Source organism: Amblyomma americanum, chromosome 11, assembly GCF_052857255.1.
Source record: "Amblyomma americanum isolate KBUSLIRL-KWMA chromosome 11, ASM5285725v1, whole genome shotgun sequence".
Lineage (NCBI taxonomy): Eukaryota > Metazoa > Arthropoda > Arachnida > Ixodida > Ixodidae > Amblyomma > Amblyomma americanum.
This window is the reverse complement of record NC_135507.1, coordinates 351,057-363,375: the sequence shown is the minus strand read 5'-3', so window position 1 is coordinate 363,375 and position 12,319 is coordinate 351,057. Positions and strand designations below refer to the sequence as shown.

General features: G+C 49.0%; 2 protein-coding genes across 2 annotated transcripts in view; one reads left to right on the top strand and one right to left on the bottom strand.

Annotated features, from left to right (window-relative positions):
* Positions 1-12,319, top strand: part of LOC144111091 (beta-scruin-like) — a 108,082-nt gene that overhangs the window by 91,551 nt on the left and 4,212 nt on the right. The gene's annotated exons all lie outside the window — the stretch shown is intronic.
* Positions 4,604-5,291, bottom strand: LOC144110231 (THAP domain-containing protein 2-like). Its single transcript, XM_077643070.1, has 2 exons — positions 4,992-5,291; positions 4,604-4,741 (listed from the first exon to the last, which is right to left on the bottom strand). Exons 1-2 carry the CDS (start codon positions 5,139-5,141, stop codon positions 4,604-4,606), a joined length of 288 nt encoding a protein of 95 aa, XP_077499196.1. The 5' UTR covers positions 5,142-5,291.

The following is a 12,319-nucleotide window of genomic DNA, read 5'->3' as shown; positions in this document are numbered from 1 at the left end:
CTGTCTCGCCGCGTTCCCCCAAGAAGGGCGGCCTAAAGGACTGAGGCCAGACCTCGAGAGGAACGCGAAGACATGGATCGCGGGAGCGACAGGGCAAGCGCGGACTTTCAACTGAGCCTTTATTTCGCAGAGCGACGGGCAAAACGGAGGAGGCAACAAAAGGGGTGAGAACAAACAAGAGCAACAAAAGGAAATCCTGAGGGGACGACACTCAGCCTTAAGTGCATGACGTCATAATGTCGGTAGGTGCCTTCGGTGAATTGGGGTCCTCTTGCGTATTAGCCCCATCATGTTCTTCTTTGAAGCGATCGCCAACGTGTAGCTGCGTGGGGATCGCCATGAGCGCTCGGAGCGAACGGACACACCTCACGTGCGTTCCGTATGTCTCCGGCAAAATTCCGTGTTCCCGGCCACTTGCGTTCACCTTTTTTGCCCTGGAAGTAAAACTACCGCTCCGGACCGGGTGTTGCGTTTTTGAGACCCAGGCAGGCAAGATTTCCTGATTTCCGTTTGGCCACGCCAGCAGCTGCGCCAGCTAAGCCTAACAGCTGCCGCGCGTCCTCGGCGCGTTCGCGTGTAGCTGCGGCGGCGACGCCGCGTCCCGCCGAGCCCAACTACGCCTCAACTACGCCCAAATACGCCCAACACAGTGGCAGTCAGCACGCCCGACCGTGCTCGTGCAATGTCTTACGCCGAGGTCCAAACCATCGCCATCGACACCACAGCCTTACCGGTCGCCGCCTATGCCCCAGCCCCGGACAATTCCGTGCGGGGGATTCTGTACCGGGCCTACAGCCGTGAAAGCCCGAGCTTCGGGCTCGAAATCCCGACCTCCCCATCGTTGCTGCGCGCCGTATGGGCCAGACACGCCACTTCGTTGTCACTTTCGCTAACACCAAGCTTCCCCGTTACATGTGGTACTTGGGCTTTACCTTCGAGGTGTTCCCTTACCAGGGGCGCCCGGAGGCGTGTTTCAACTGTCGCAAGGTGGGCCGCAGAGCCATATACTCGACCCGGGTCCCATCCGGGCCACATGCACCATTCTCGGCCTCGACGTCTATACGGCGTTCGACAACGTGTCGCACGCATCTATACTGACCAACCTCTCCCAGATGAATGTAGGCATCCGCACCTACAACGATATTGCCAACTTTCTCCACAACCGCACTGCAGAACTCCACATTGGAGACCTCTGCAGCGACGAAATCACCATGGGCACCAGGGGGACACCACAGGGAGCAGTCTTGTCCCCTTCCTCTTTAACATCACTATGCGAGGCCTCCCCTCACTTCTGGACGCCATATCAAACACTCACTATACGTCGACGATATCACCCTCTGGACCAACTCCGGCTCAGACGGGGACATACAAGATTCACTCCAACAGGCAGTCGACACCGTCCACGCTTACGTGCAGCGAACGGTCTCGTTTGCTCTCCCACCAAATCCGAGCTGTTAGTCATCAGGGATAGGCGGGTTCGCCGACCCATCCCCGACCTCCAAGAGCCGATCACACTCCGCATCGACACCTACCTCATAACTGCCGGGCAGATTATCCGCGTGTTTGGTGTGCTGGTGCAGAACAATCCGCAGAGCTCGGAAGCCATCAAACGCCTCCAAACCACCGCCCACCAGATCAACTGCCTCATCCGCCGCATCGCCACTCGCTGCAGAGGCTTACCGGAGACCGACCTCTGCCGCCTCACACAAGCCTTCCTTCTTAGTAGGATTTTCTACTCATTCCCCTATTACCACCTGCGCCGCAAAGATGACGAGGCGGTAAACAGCGGCATCCGCTCGGCGTACAAGGCGGTAATGGGGCTGCCCCAGTTGCCAGCACCCAGCGCCTGCTCCAGCCAACACCACCTAGACTAGACAAGGCCCCTCCACGGAGGCCGTGACGTCACTCCAGTGGCCCGGCAGCCCCCCCTCGGCCGCTCCTTTCGGTCGCCACGCATTCGCGTTAGATATGTCTTGGGTGCTTGTTAGGATAAAAACCGGGGTGCGTTTTTTTTTCTAGTAGAATATAGTGTTTGCGACTCCAAGGCATGCAACGCGAATATGTGAGGCTGCTTTTAGTCTACGACAGCATACTGAAACAGTGCCACAAATGCGTTTGTACAAATTGCTTTATTGGAAAGCATGGCTAGAACTGACCCTTTTCATTTCTTGCTTAATGTTTTCATCTTTCTCTCTGCAGCCTTCTTTTGTGCAGAGCTGTGAATCGTATCATTTTGTAGTCTACAAAAGTTGTTCAAAGCTACGTTCGTTGCAGCACGCACTACCTGTCGCACGAGAGTCTCTGTAGTGTGTCCATTTTCGCACGTTTCTGGATCAACATCTCCAATAATAGAGGCGGAAATGGAGCTGACAATGGCACGTTGGTTGTCTGATGCGAGGAAAGAATTTGCATTTTCTCCCATGGTGAGTTTTTCCACAACAAGGGTTGTAATTAGCACCATATGCACAGTGCATGGTTGCGGGAACTTTAATCCTCCCCTTGATAAGTTGGCAATCATTTTCGTGGATTCAACTTCTATATCCCGATTCTCCAGAATGAGAACGCTGCGGCAAAATGTGCAAGACACCTTCTTGAGAGCTGAATGGGCACAGTATCCAGCGATGTAGGCGACGACTTCCATGTCGTGCTTCGGGCTGGAAATTTCTTCATCAGAGACCAGCACGGAGAAGTTGTGTTGCGGAATTTCTTCCGTGTCGCTCGCGCTGTTGTTCTCTGGCTGCGGAAGCATCAGCAGCTTTTGTAGACGAATTTTCTTTTCTGATTCGAGAAGCTGTCGCACATAAATGTGATACTGTGCACCAGCAAGCTGACGATATCGACCGAAGCGATCCTCAAGTGTGTCCGTCTGAAATTTGCCTAGGAGAACATACCTGAATTTCAGGTCTTCTAGGCAGTAACGCGACAACTCAACAAGAGAGTAGCAAGTTAGCCTCAAAGCAGTATGTGTTTCCTTCGTCATGCAGCCACTGGTCATGTTGACACTGCGCCAAGCGTCCAGCCAGTCTACCATGCCGTTCAGGAAAGTCAGCTGTTGATCCACCACCGTAGTCACAGGATTCTGCAGGGAGTCGTTCAGTCGGCGACCTTTGGAAGGGCTCTTTACGTTGTCGACCTTCCACCAGTTCGTTATAATGTTGATGAAGAGGGCTGTTGAATTGGCGCTCATGAGTTGGAAGGCTTCGCCACGCATTTCAAGTGCGTTTGCGATAAACGGGTTCATGACGTTTAAAACCAACTTTACATTTTGTCTTTCCATAGGTGTTGGATTGACTGCTTTGGCATTTAGCTTGTAGCCGAACTTTAAGAGCGATGTCTTCTCCGATGAATAAAGCTGTCGCACGGCTTCAAACGATGCAGCTTTCATTCTGGGAGGTCCTACGGGCAGTTCTCCAGACAGGCTCATTTCAGGAAAATAGAAACATGTTCCTTCGTTTTTCTGGTTGATCCAATTATTCCTGACGCATCTGAGTATGTGCACAGGGTCGATGACAAAAAAAAGAGGACGGCTTTTATCGGCTGGGTGGGGATAAACTATGTTCACTTCACGGTTCCTTGAGAAAAGCGACATCATTTTCCGATTGAGCGAGTTGTTATCAGTAACTACAGCTATGACTTTAAGGCCCATAGATTCCACCTCCAAAATTATCTTCTTGCAGTACTCATGTAGGATTTCGGAGTTCATTTTAGAAACGGGCAGAATGTGTATCACATCTTTGTTGGCTGACAGGAGCGACTGAACCATGAAAACATGGGCCGTTGTGGCTGCTTCTTGAGAATTGGCTGATGATCCTACTATGCTGCCTCCCTTGTAATCTAAGTACGGCTTGATGTGAATTTCATCAAGCATCAGCACTACAGTCTTTTCGTGCGGCTCCATGCACTTCACCCTTTCTTTGATGTAGGAAAGAAAGTGGGCTTGGTTTTGTTCCTGCATTGGATCGCCTCCATACTTGGAGCAAACGCGGCGCAGTGTTGAAGGATGGGGTAACGTCAACATCGACGCCGACCTCGCAAAGTTATAAGCGTGCGGGGAAATGGAGTGCAGGATGCTAGAAAACACAAGTTTCAGCACTGTATCGACGAATGGAAGCAGCGAGTGTGAGAGCAATCTGCTCGTTTAGAAGACGAAACAAGGCACTTTGTTCTTTGGTTGTATCGTTGTCTTCAGACAGTTCATTGAGCAAGGAGCCGATCTGCTGCAGCACTCTCGTTGTTTTTGACGCACTTGTAGCTTCTGGCGTCTCCGTCATGTGATTTTTTAGCTGCTCGAGCATTAAGGACAACGTACGGGTGTCACGCACTGCATCTGGCACTGAGCGTCCACAGGGTAATGAAATAAGCTTAATCATACCTGCTGACACTGAAACTGAGAGATCAGCAAACACTGTGACGGAAAACCTAACATGCGGTGCAGGATTATCCTCGATGCGGAGAAACATTACACAGCGATCATTGACGCTGACGGTCCAGAACTGACTATTGCAGACAGCAGAAAGTTTGCCCTTCAAGTCTTCAAGTGATGACACTGCATTTCTCTCCTCTTCTTCTCCTTTTGTGTCTATGGAGTTCTTGATTGCCTTGCTCAAGGGAAAATCGACGGTACGGCATCTGGCACTAGGTGCACCCTCTCGCTGTCAACTGTCACAGTTTTTCCCGACGCTGCATCGAAATGTGACAGCTTCGTGATGAGTTCACTCCCTTGGAAGTGAAGTTCGCAAACCTGCGCCACACGTGAAAACGACTGAATTATGATCGATACATGGACACACTATTTTATGAAACATCTGTTATGATGCAGTTTGACACTGTCCTGAATATTTCTGCTCGTTTACACCGCATTGTCCTTCCGGAAGCGCAATAAAACTGCGAACGTTTTGACCACAAACCATACTTAATTGCTTCAAGAGTTACTAAGCGAGAACGCGAGTCATGCGATGCACAATGTAATGAAGTAAATATCGTCTGCTCACCTTGGAGTGTATGCTGGGTGTGAAATCCTTGCGCGGAATGGCTCTAATCCAGGATTGCCTCCGACCTTCATTCTTGGGGAAAGATAAAACCCGCACTTTGGGCCCATTGTCGTAATTCCCGCGGCATCCCGGAACACAACACCGTCCCATGTCGCACAAAGTGAGGCGTTTGCTTTTGCTCAAAGCCACAGGATTGTTGCACGCAACACTTCCGCAACTATTCTGCACACAGACACACAAGCACGATCGCACACAAACGCAAAGATAGTAAAATAAGACACTTCACCAAAAACGAAAAGAGCGCAAAAAGAATGTCAGCGCAGTGCGACGCAACACTGAACCTAACCAGAGGAAGCAAGGACAGGCGGGTGGCAAACACGTTCCGACTTGTCAAAAATTTTTGACGAGTGAACCTGTCGGCGCCCCGTGCATTCCGGCTCAAGGTGATAAGTACGTGTGCAGCTACATATATCTTTTTTTTTTACTTGAGCAGTTATCAGCCTACTATCCTGATGTTCAGGTGAATGAACGCAGTAACTTCCATGCTATTAAGTGCATTGAGTGGCAGTGCCTATCGACTCCCAGACTTCGCGCTTTACTACCATGGCTCAATGCCTGTCAGCCAGTTTCCTAATGCGGCATTTATGCGCGAGAAACCGATCGAGGCTAATTTAATATTTTCTATGCTACTACGCGGATCCAGCAGTGACGCAGCTGGTCAATACATGCTGCTTCTGCAGTGCACAGGCTTGAAGCAGCCGCCGGTAACTGCGGCAGCTGCGGTAGGCACGGGCAAGCGGAACCTGTTTTGCCTACCATGCGAAAGTCGCTGCTAACATCAGCGCCACCGCATCTTCGTGACGTCGCGGGGTGAAGGAGGTCCATAGGAGGCGCGACGGCGCACGTGATAAGCAAGTGATAACCAAAAGAGCAAACGACGCACTGGGTGTACAACTGTTGCCAGATTTGACGCTGGTCAAACAGGTGTTTCCTCCCGACCCATGACTGTGTGATAGAATGGTGCAGGTGCGGCCCTTTGTCCTCGCCTTTTCCACGACGCGACTGCGCATGCGCCCATCCCCTGGCGGCGGTGTCGCGAAACATATTGGAAGGGTCGCTTGCTCCACTCGAGACCGGTCGTGGAAGTGTAAACAAACCGGCTTCCTATGCGGGGTGCGTTGCTGCAGCCGTCGGGCGTTCAGCGCGACGCATTTGGCGATACCTACGAAATGTGTTGCATACGGCAGCAATACCCAATATGTAAAGAGAAGTAAACTCGGATTTTTTCGCTTTCCGAGCGCTTCCCGGGACAGTCTTCGACGCGAAGCGTGGATAAAAGCAGTTCGCCGGCTCGACGATCGTGCCGCCCTTGGGCACCGTCAAGCACGTCAAGACTGTGCGGGAATCACTTTGTGACAGGTACGGACGAGGTACTGTGTTTAAATGCGTCTGCAGTCTATCACGAAGTGTTTTATTCATGGGCAGGAAGGCCTCGAATGTCACCGCGGCACCCAGACTTCGTTCCGACGCTTTTTGCTTTCTCAAGCAAGAAGGCCAAATGGGCAAGTGCTGTGAGCCGCTTTCAACGCGCGATGGAGCGGGCAACGAAAAAGAAGCTACGAGAGCATTCACGCATGGTGCTAAAATTTTTTCATAATCTCCTATGGAAATTTCCTTGTTTATGCCACTACACCCTGGCCAATCCCCCCGTGTGGGTATGTGCCATGTATTAAGAGGCAGAAGAAGGTGCGTTATGCGTGTGTTCGAATCATATCCATGATGAAGAGCTCTGCGTGGTATCGCCGGAATGGAATAATGTGCGCCTCTCGCGCTCGTCTTTATGGACGCGCATGCTTGTTTAACCTATGCAGCGGTGTGTTGTGGGAAAATACAGTGAAATGCTAGCAGAGCTGCTTTGTTGCGAGTACGTTTGTGCTTTTATAGCTCGTGTAGCTATTCTGCAGCGCTTGAGCACAATGATTGCTTGTGAAAACTGTTGTCCCCAGTCGTTTTCTGTACTACGGCGTGCACGATGAAGTATCCACCTTTCATTGAATGGCAGGCATATACAGCGGAAAACGCCAACCTCACTGATCGGGGATATTTCATTGAACATTATGTTCCGAATGTAGCCTTCATCTCTGAAGCGGCGGCCCTTGCTAGCTGGTGTTCGCATCGCATGCCGGATGATCGGAGATACTGAAGCATTTGCTCTTCGGTGGGCACTACAGCCTGCATCGGACTTCGCACCAAGCCATCAGTCAACCCTAGAAATCCTACAGGTACTGCCCAGAACACGCCATCGTTGACAGATTCCAACAAAACGTGCTCCGCAGCGGCACTCAGTCCGGCCGGGTTGGGCGCGCAGTACCCTACCAGTGAGCTTCCAGCGTTGTACGCGAGGGTGGCAGCACAGGAAAATGAAAAAGGCAGAATCAATGGCGTGGGTCGTCTTGCTAACCCCCGTCGATCGCTTTGTCATGGTAGGGAACGCTGTGCAGCTCGTCAAAACAGCGCGCCAGCTCAACGTCACGCACCATAAGCTCGAGCAAAAAAGGAAAGCAGAATTCCTTTCAGAAAACAGCCCAAGCAAGAAAAAAGGGAAGAGCTCAAGTCCGTCCAAGTTCTGTGTAAAAACCTGCGCGCACGAACACAGACAACCAAGAGGTTGGTGGTAGAGTGTAGTAGCAACAAAAATATGCTGATGCCAGGTGGAGCCACGTCGCAGTGGTTACATATGGCGCGAATTTCAAATCCCCACAGAAAATACATACACAACTTTCAGAGCCTGTAAAACGCAAACACTAGGCTCGATATGGATGAAAATTGCGGCTTAACAACCAAGAGAGAAAAAGGGAGGAAATGTTGCGGACGAAATTTTGATATCTGGCTTAGTTTTTTCACAAGATGACATGAAAGACTGACATATCTAAAAGTGCAATTTTTCTGGATATTTACCTCTGAATTGTAAAAAAATTAAACTTAAAAAATAAAATCTGTCCGCAACATTTCCTCTGTTCACTAAAAAAGAAAACGCTGCCACAAATCTCATGAAAATCTGTCCATTTTTAGACACGATACAGCTTCTGAAAGTTCCCATGTATTTCCTGTGGACACTGTCACTGGTGAACCCTCTTAACAGGCGCACTTTTAAAAAGGAATATGTTTTCGAAAAAAATTTTGCCGCTTCAACAATTTAAAAGGTTTTTCCAACGAATTTCGGAAAACAAAAACCTGTTAGTGGCGTCGTGTGCTGTTGCATTCTCGCTACTATGGTTTTTGAGCACTACTTTTACGCCGAAGTCGTCTGCGCGCGGAGCGCGCCGTGGATCCGGAACGGTACATCTCAGTAACGCCACTCTGTTCCAGAAAAAACCGACTGTCCCGCACCAAGTAGCTCTCCGCCCCGTGATGTTTTGAGCGCCCATGGTGGCTCAGGTGCAGCGCCGCCAGCTTTCCCTCTAGTTGATAGTAAGAAACTCTATGGTGACAGATGTGCTCTGCATGTTCTGGCATTGACAACGTTGCGCCGCTTGAACCAAACGCTTGACGTCAATATCGAAAATCACTGCATGGTTGCAGTCGGCATGTGAATATCGGTATGATCTAGAACACTATATATCCGTGTAGCAATGGGTGTAGCCTAGCTTTAGGGATCCGCGATAACAACGATAATAACCGTAGCCAAGGCGGTGTTCAGGTTACAGATTGGCGCTGTGCGCTAGCGTAGACGCCTAGCGCCTCGGTTTATCCGAGGGAGCAACCACGACTACCATTTTCCGCTAGTGTCCATGGGAGGGCGCCACAGCAACGCGTAAACAAAATGTTTTATTCGGCGGCGTGGCTCCACCTCGTGGAGAGCTATAAAGATAATTTTTTTCCGGTCTATGGAGCGATCGCGGAGGCCACGTTCAGTTCATAACATGAGGCTGTACTCATGTTTCCTTTCTCTGCGCTCGACGCAGCTCATGACTGTTTTGCCTTCGAACTCCTAGCTGGAAGTGCATCGCTCGTTTCCCAACAGCGAACAATTTCCGCTCGCGCACAGGCTTGAGCATTCGCCTCAGGTTAAGCTCTCCGCCCCTGGGCCTTCCTGAGCGCGGCACTTGCTAATGCGAAAGCATTTATATGGCGGTCGGCAAAATCTGTTACCAAACGTTGTCGCTCGAAAACCTCGCCCATATCAATGAATGTGTGAAAAAGCTTAATGGTGTTGGGTAATACATTAATGAGTGTGCAATGTGAAGTGGTGAGACTGACCAATTGTAATTAAATTATTTTAATGATTTATATTTTCTGTTCGAAGCGTCGTTTTCCGTGAATGTGTTTGTGAACTGCAAAAAAATATTTAGTGTCTAAAAGATATGCTGTGGTTAGACTGACAATAAAAAATTAAATTAATTAGGTGGACAATAATTTAATGTATTTAAATTAATGCAATTGTAAAGGTCATGGACAGACAAGCTGCAGCGTGTGTGAGAGACAACAAAATTGATGAATACAGAAATAAAATGTCAGGAATGGTGAAAAGGAATGAAAATAAAAAATTTAAGAAATAATAATAAATAAAAGTATAAAAAAGGAGGGAGAAACAGGAAAAGGAAAGACTTTTGCATTTCCCCTAATCCTGTAACTTGCTCGGTGAGAAAGTATGTAATCGCCCATAACGGCGTGTGTAACATTCTGTAAGAATTACGCACAGCACTAGCGTTTCAATGCCATTGCATTCATAACCAGCTCCTTTGTACGCTGTTATTATATTGCGTTGTTTGGATGTAGCACATCAATAGGACTGACTTAAATTTTGCAGCTCGCCGTCTGATCCTACCCGGAACTATGGCGCCTCCGAGGCATGTTTTGCAGATTTTTAAGGATCTGTCACGAATGTCGATAGCGAATGTGCACTTTTATACGCACAGTTTGTCTTCTTGCGGCAGTTTTAGGGATACTAGTACATAATTATGGGCTTCAAATTTCTGTCCTTTATCATCACCAGCTAGTATAGAATAACTTTCTAGGCTCTTTAATTACACCACTCTTGATTTACACTTTTTATAAAATCCTGTACAAAACAATTTTCGATAGCTTAATTTGTGTTTCGCGCATATGATAGCTGTTGAAACGGGGGGCATGTGGCCGCACCCACCGGGCAGTACCCCTTTACCTTGGGACTAGACCTCCCCGCACGACGACATCGGAGGGCACTCTACGGAAAGCGGAGGCCGTCGTGGAGGGGAGACGGGGTTACGACTTGCCGCTTTTTCTCCTCCATGGAATAAATGGTGGTTGTGTTGCAGAAAAAAAAAAAAAGGTGTGTGGTGATGAGTGATTAAAAAATTACCAGGGCACTTAAGTCTGCTTACGTGCAGCTGGCAGCGACGACGGTAAGGGGGGGGGGGGGGGGGGGGGGGGGGGGGGCAGGGGGCACAGGTTTTTCCAAGTATTCTACCTGAGTTCCTGCCTTGTTTACATTTATTTTGCTGTAACCTAATACTTACGACCTCCGCGTTCCCGTGACGTCCCTAGGAAACTACACGTTGAAGACACCCCCAAGTCTCTGGAACAGGCATGCATTGGAGTGCTAGCCCTCATTTTGGTTTTCATAGAACGGCAATGTTACAATAAAAACACTCTGGCGCATGGTACCAATTCGCAGTAGTAGCTAAAGCTGGGAGCTGGTTTCGCTTTTCATTTGTTTAAATGTGGCCAAGTCCGTCAAACGTATGCGAAGGGAAGTTTTCGGGAGTCCCAATTACCGTCGTCTTTGTAAGTCAGGTGTGTCATCACTCAGCGTGGCGCACGAAAAGGGGGAGACCGGTCTTTGTCGTGGCGAAGTGGCTGTTCGGCTGTTCGGGCTAGGGGTACAGAGGGTGAAGGAAGGAAGTTGGCTCGACGGTGCCGGGTCAGTCTAATTTGTTCAGCAGAAATTCTGAAAATTTTAGCATGAGCAGAGAGTCCCTGTATGAGGTAGCCCACTCCTGCCGTCACGGAAGCAGAGCCCGTTTCCTTGCATTTACTGCCTAACCTCTGTTAGGCATATATGTGTGCACCGAAAATTTATTTTGTAATTTTTTCTTGTTAATGCTTGTATAATATGCGCCATCTAGCAATAAAAGAAACACTGCATAGAAAACATTTTTTTTTTCACGTAGTTAATTGCTCTCTCTCGAGCCAAACTTGATTGTAATATCTGAAAAATCTTGGTACATAAGCAAAAAAAAAAAAGAAACTTGTGCGACCCCCCCCCCCTCCCCCCCCACTGAAAATAAACTTCCGGCGTCCCTGCGTGCAGGAATGCGAAAGCATGGAAGTCTCTAGAGCGCGGGAATTTTTCCCCGGCGCCTGTAGGCATTGCATTTTTCTGCTCTTTTTATTTTTGTCTAATTTATATTCGTATTTATTTTTCGATTTTTATGCTTCCTATCTTGCTTATTTATTTACTTTAAGTTATCTAGATTTGCAAAACTTATTTCTATTTCTTAGTTTTTAACTAGTATACCAATTAAGCACTAATTCGCTAATTACTAATCACCCATTGGTAATTGCTAAGAGTATATGGGTTATAGCAGTTATGCCATTGATGACGTCATAGAGTGACAAATTTCGCTGACGGACGGACAACGATGAGCCTTAAAGGCTTTCGCCTTAATAACGTCAATCGCATCGATCAATTGCTACAATAACGTTAGGTGCTTACGCGCACTAACACCCAACACAACACAACCCGAAAGTGCGTGAACCAGAACTCGGAAAAATTCCGGTTCGACTGCCCGAGCAGGCTGTCCACTGCCCTGAGGTAAATGAACAACATTTTATTTCTGGCGTTCCTGCGTGTCCCACAAGCATATATTTCGTATCGTAGCAAGGTGACGGCAGTTTTTACGCTCTTTGCAAACGCGATCGTTGCCTATACACTCCGCTAGTTGCGTCCAGATTTCCGCCGGGGGGGTGGGGGGGGGGGGGGGCGAGGCGAGATGGAAGGGCATTGTGACTCGCCTCGGAAAATTTCACGCGCAAACTTGTGTTGCTATGAGCTAAGAACACGGGTCAGCACGCATGCATTTCTCGGTGGGGTGGTCTAGCGTATCACGGAATGCACCGCTGGTTTTTCGGGTTGGAGCGAAGCACGGCTTCTGTGGGCAGATCGTTCCAGTCTGCATGAAACGAGAAGAGAGTGGTAATCGCTTTGTTGTGGCTAAAACGCCTATCTCTCTCCCTCTGTGAAGCGTGATAAGAGCGCATTTGTGGAAAGCCTCGTAGCTTCCGCTGCATAGCCACAAAAAGCTGTCAGCGAGTATAGAAAGGTTACGACCTGCTGTGGATCCGAA

What these genes read in the sequence shown, in the direction of transcription:
- LOC144110231 (XM_077643070.1), bottom strand. Translation starts at nt 5,141, where the DNA reads ATGGGACGGTGTTGTGTTCCGGGATGCCGCGGGAATTACGACAATGGG. An exon ending in CACCCAGCATACACTCCAAG is followed by an intron (nt 4,742 to 4,991) that starts GTGAGCAGACGA and finishes CGTGTGGCGCAG; the next exon opens with GTTTGCGAACTTCACTTCCA.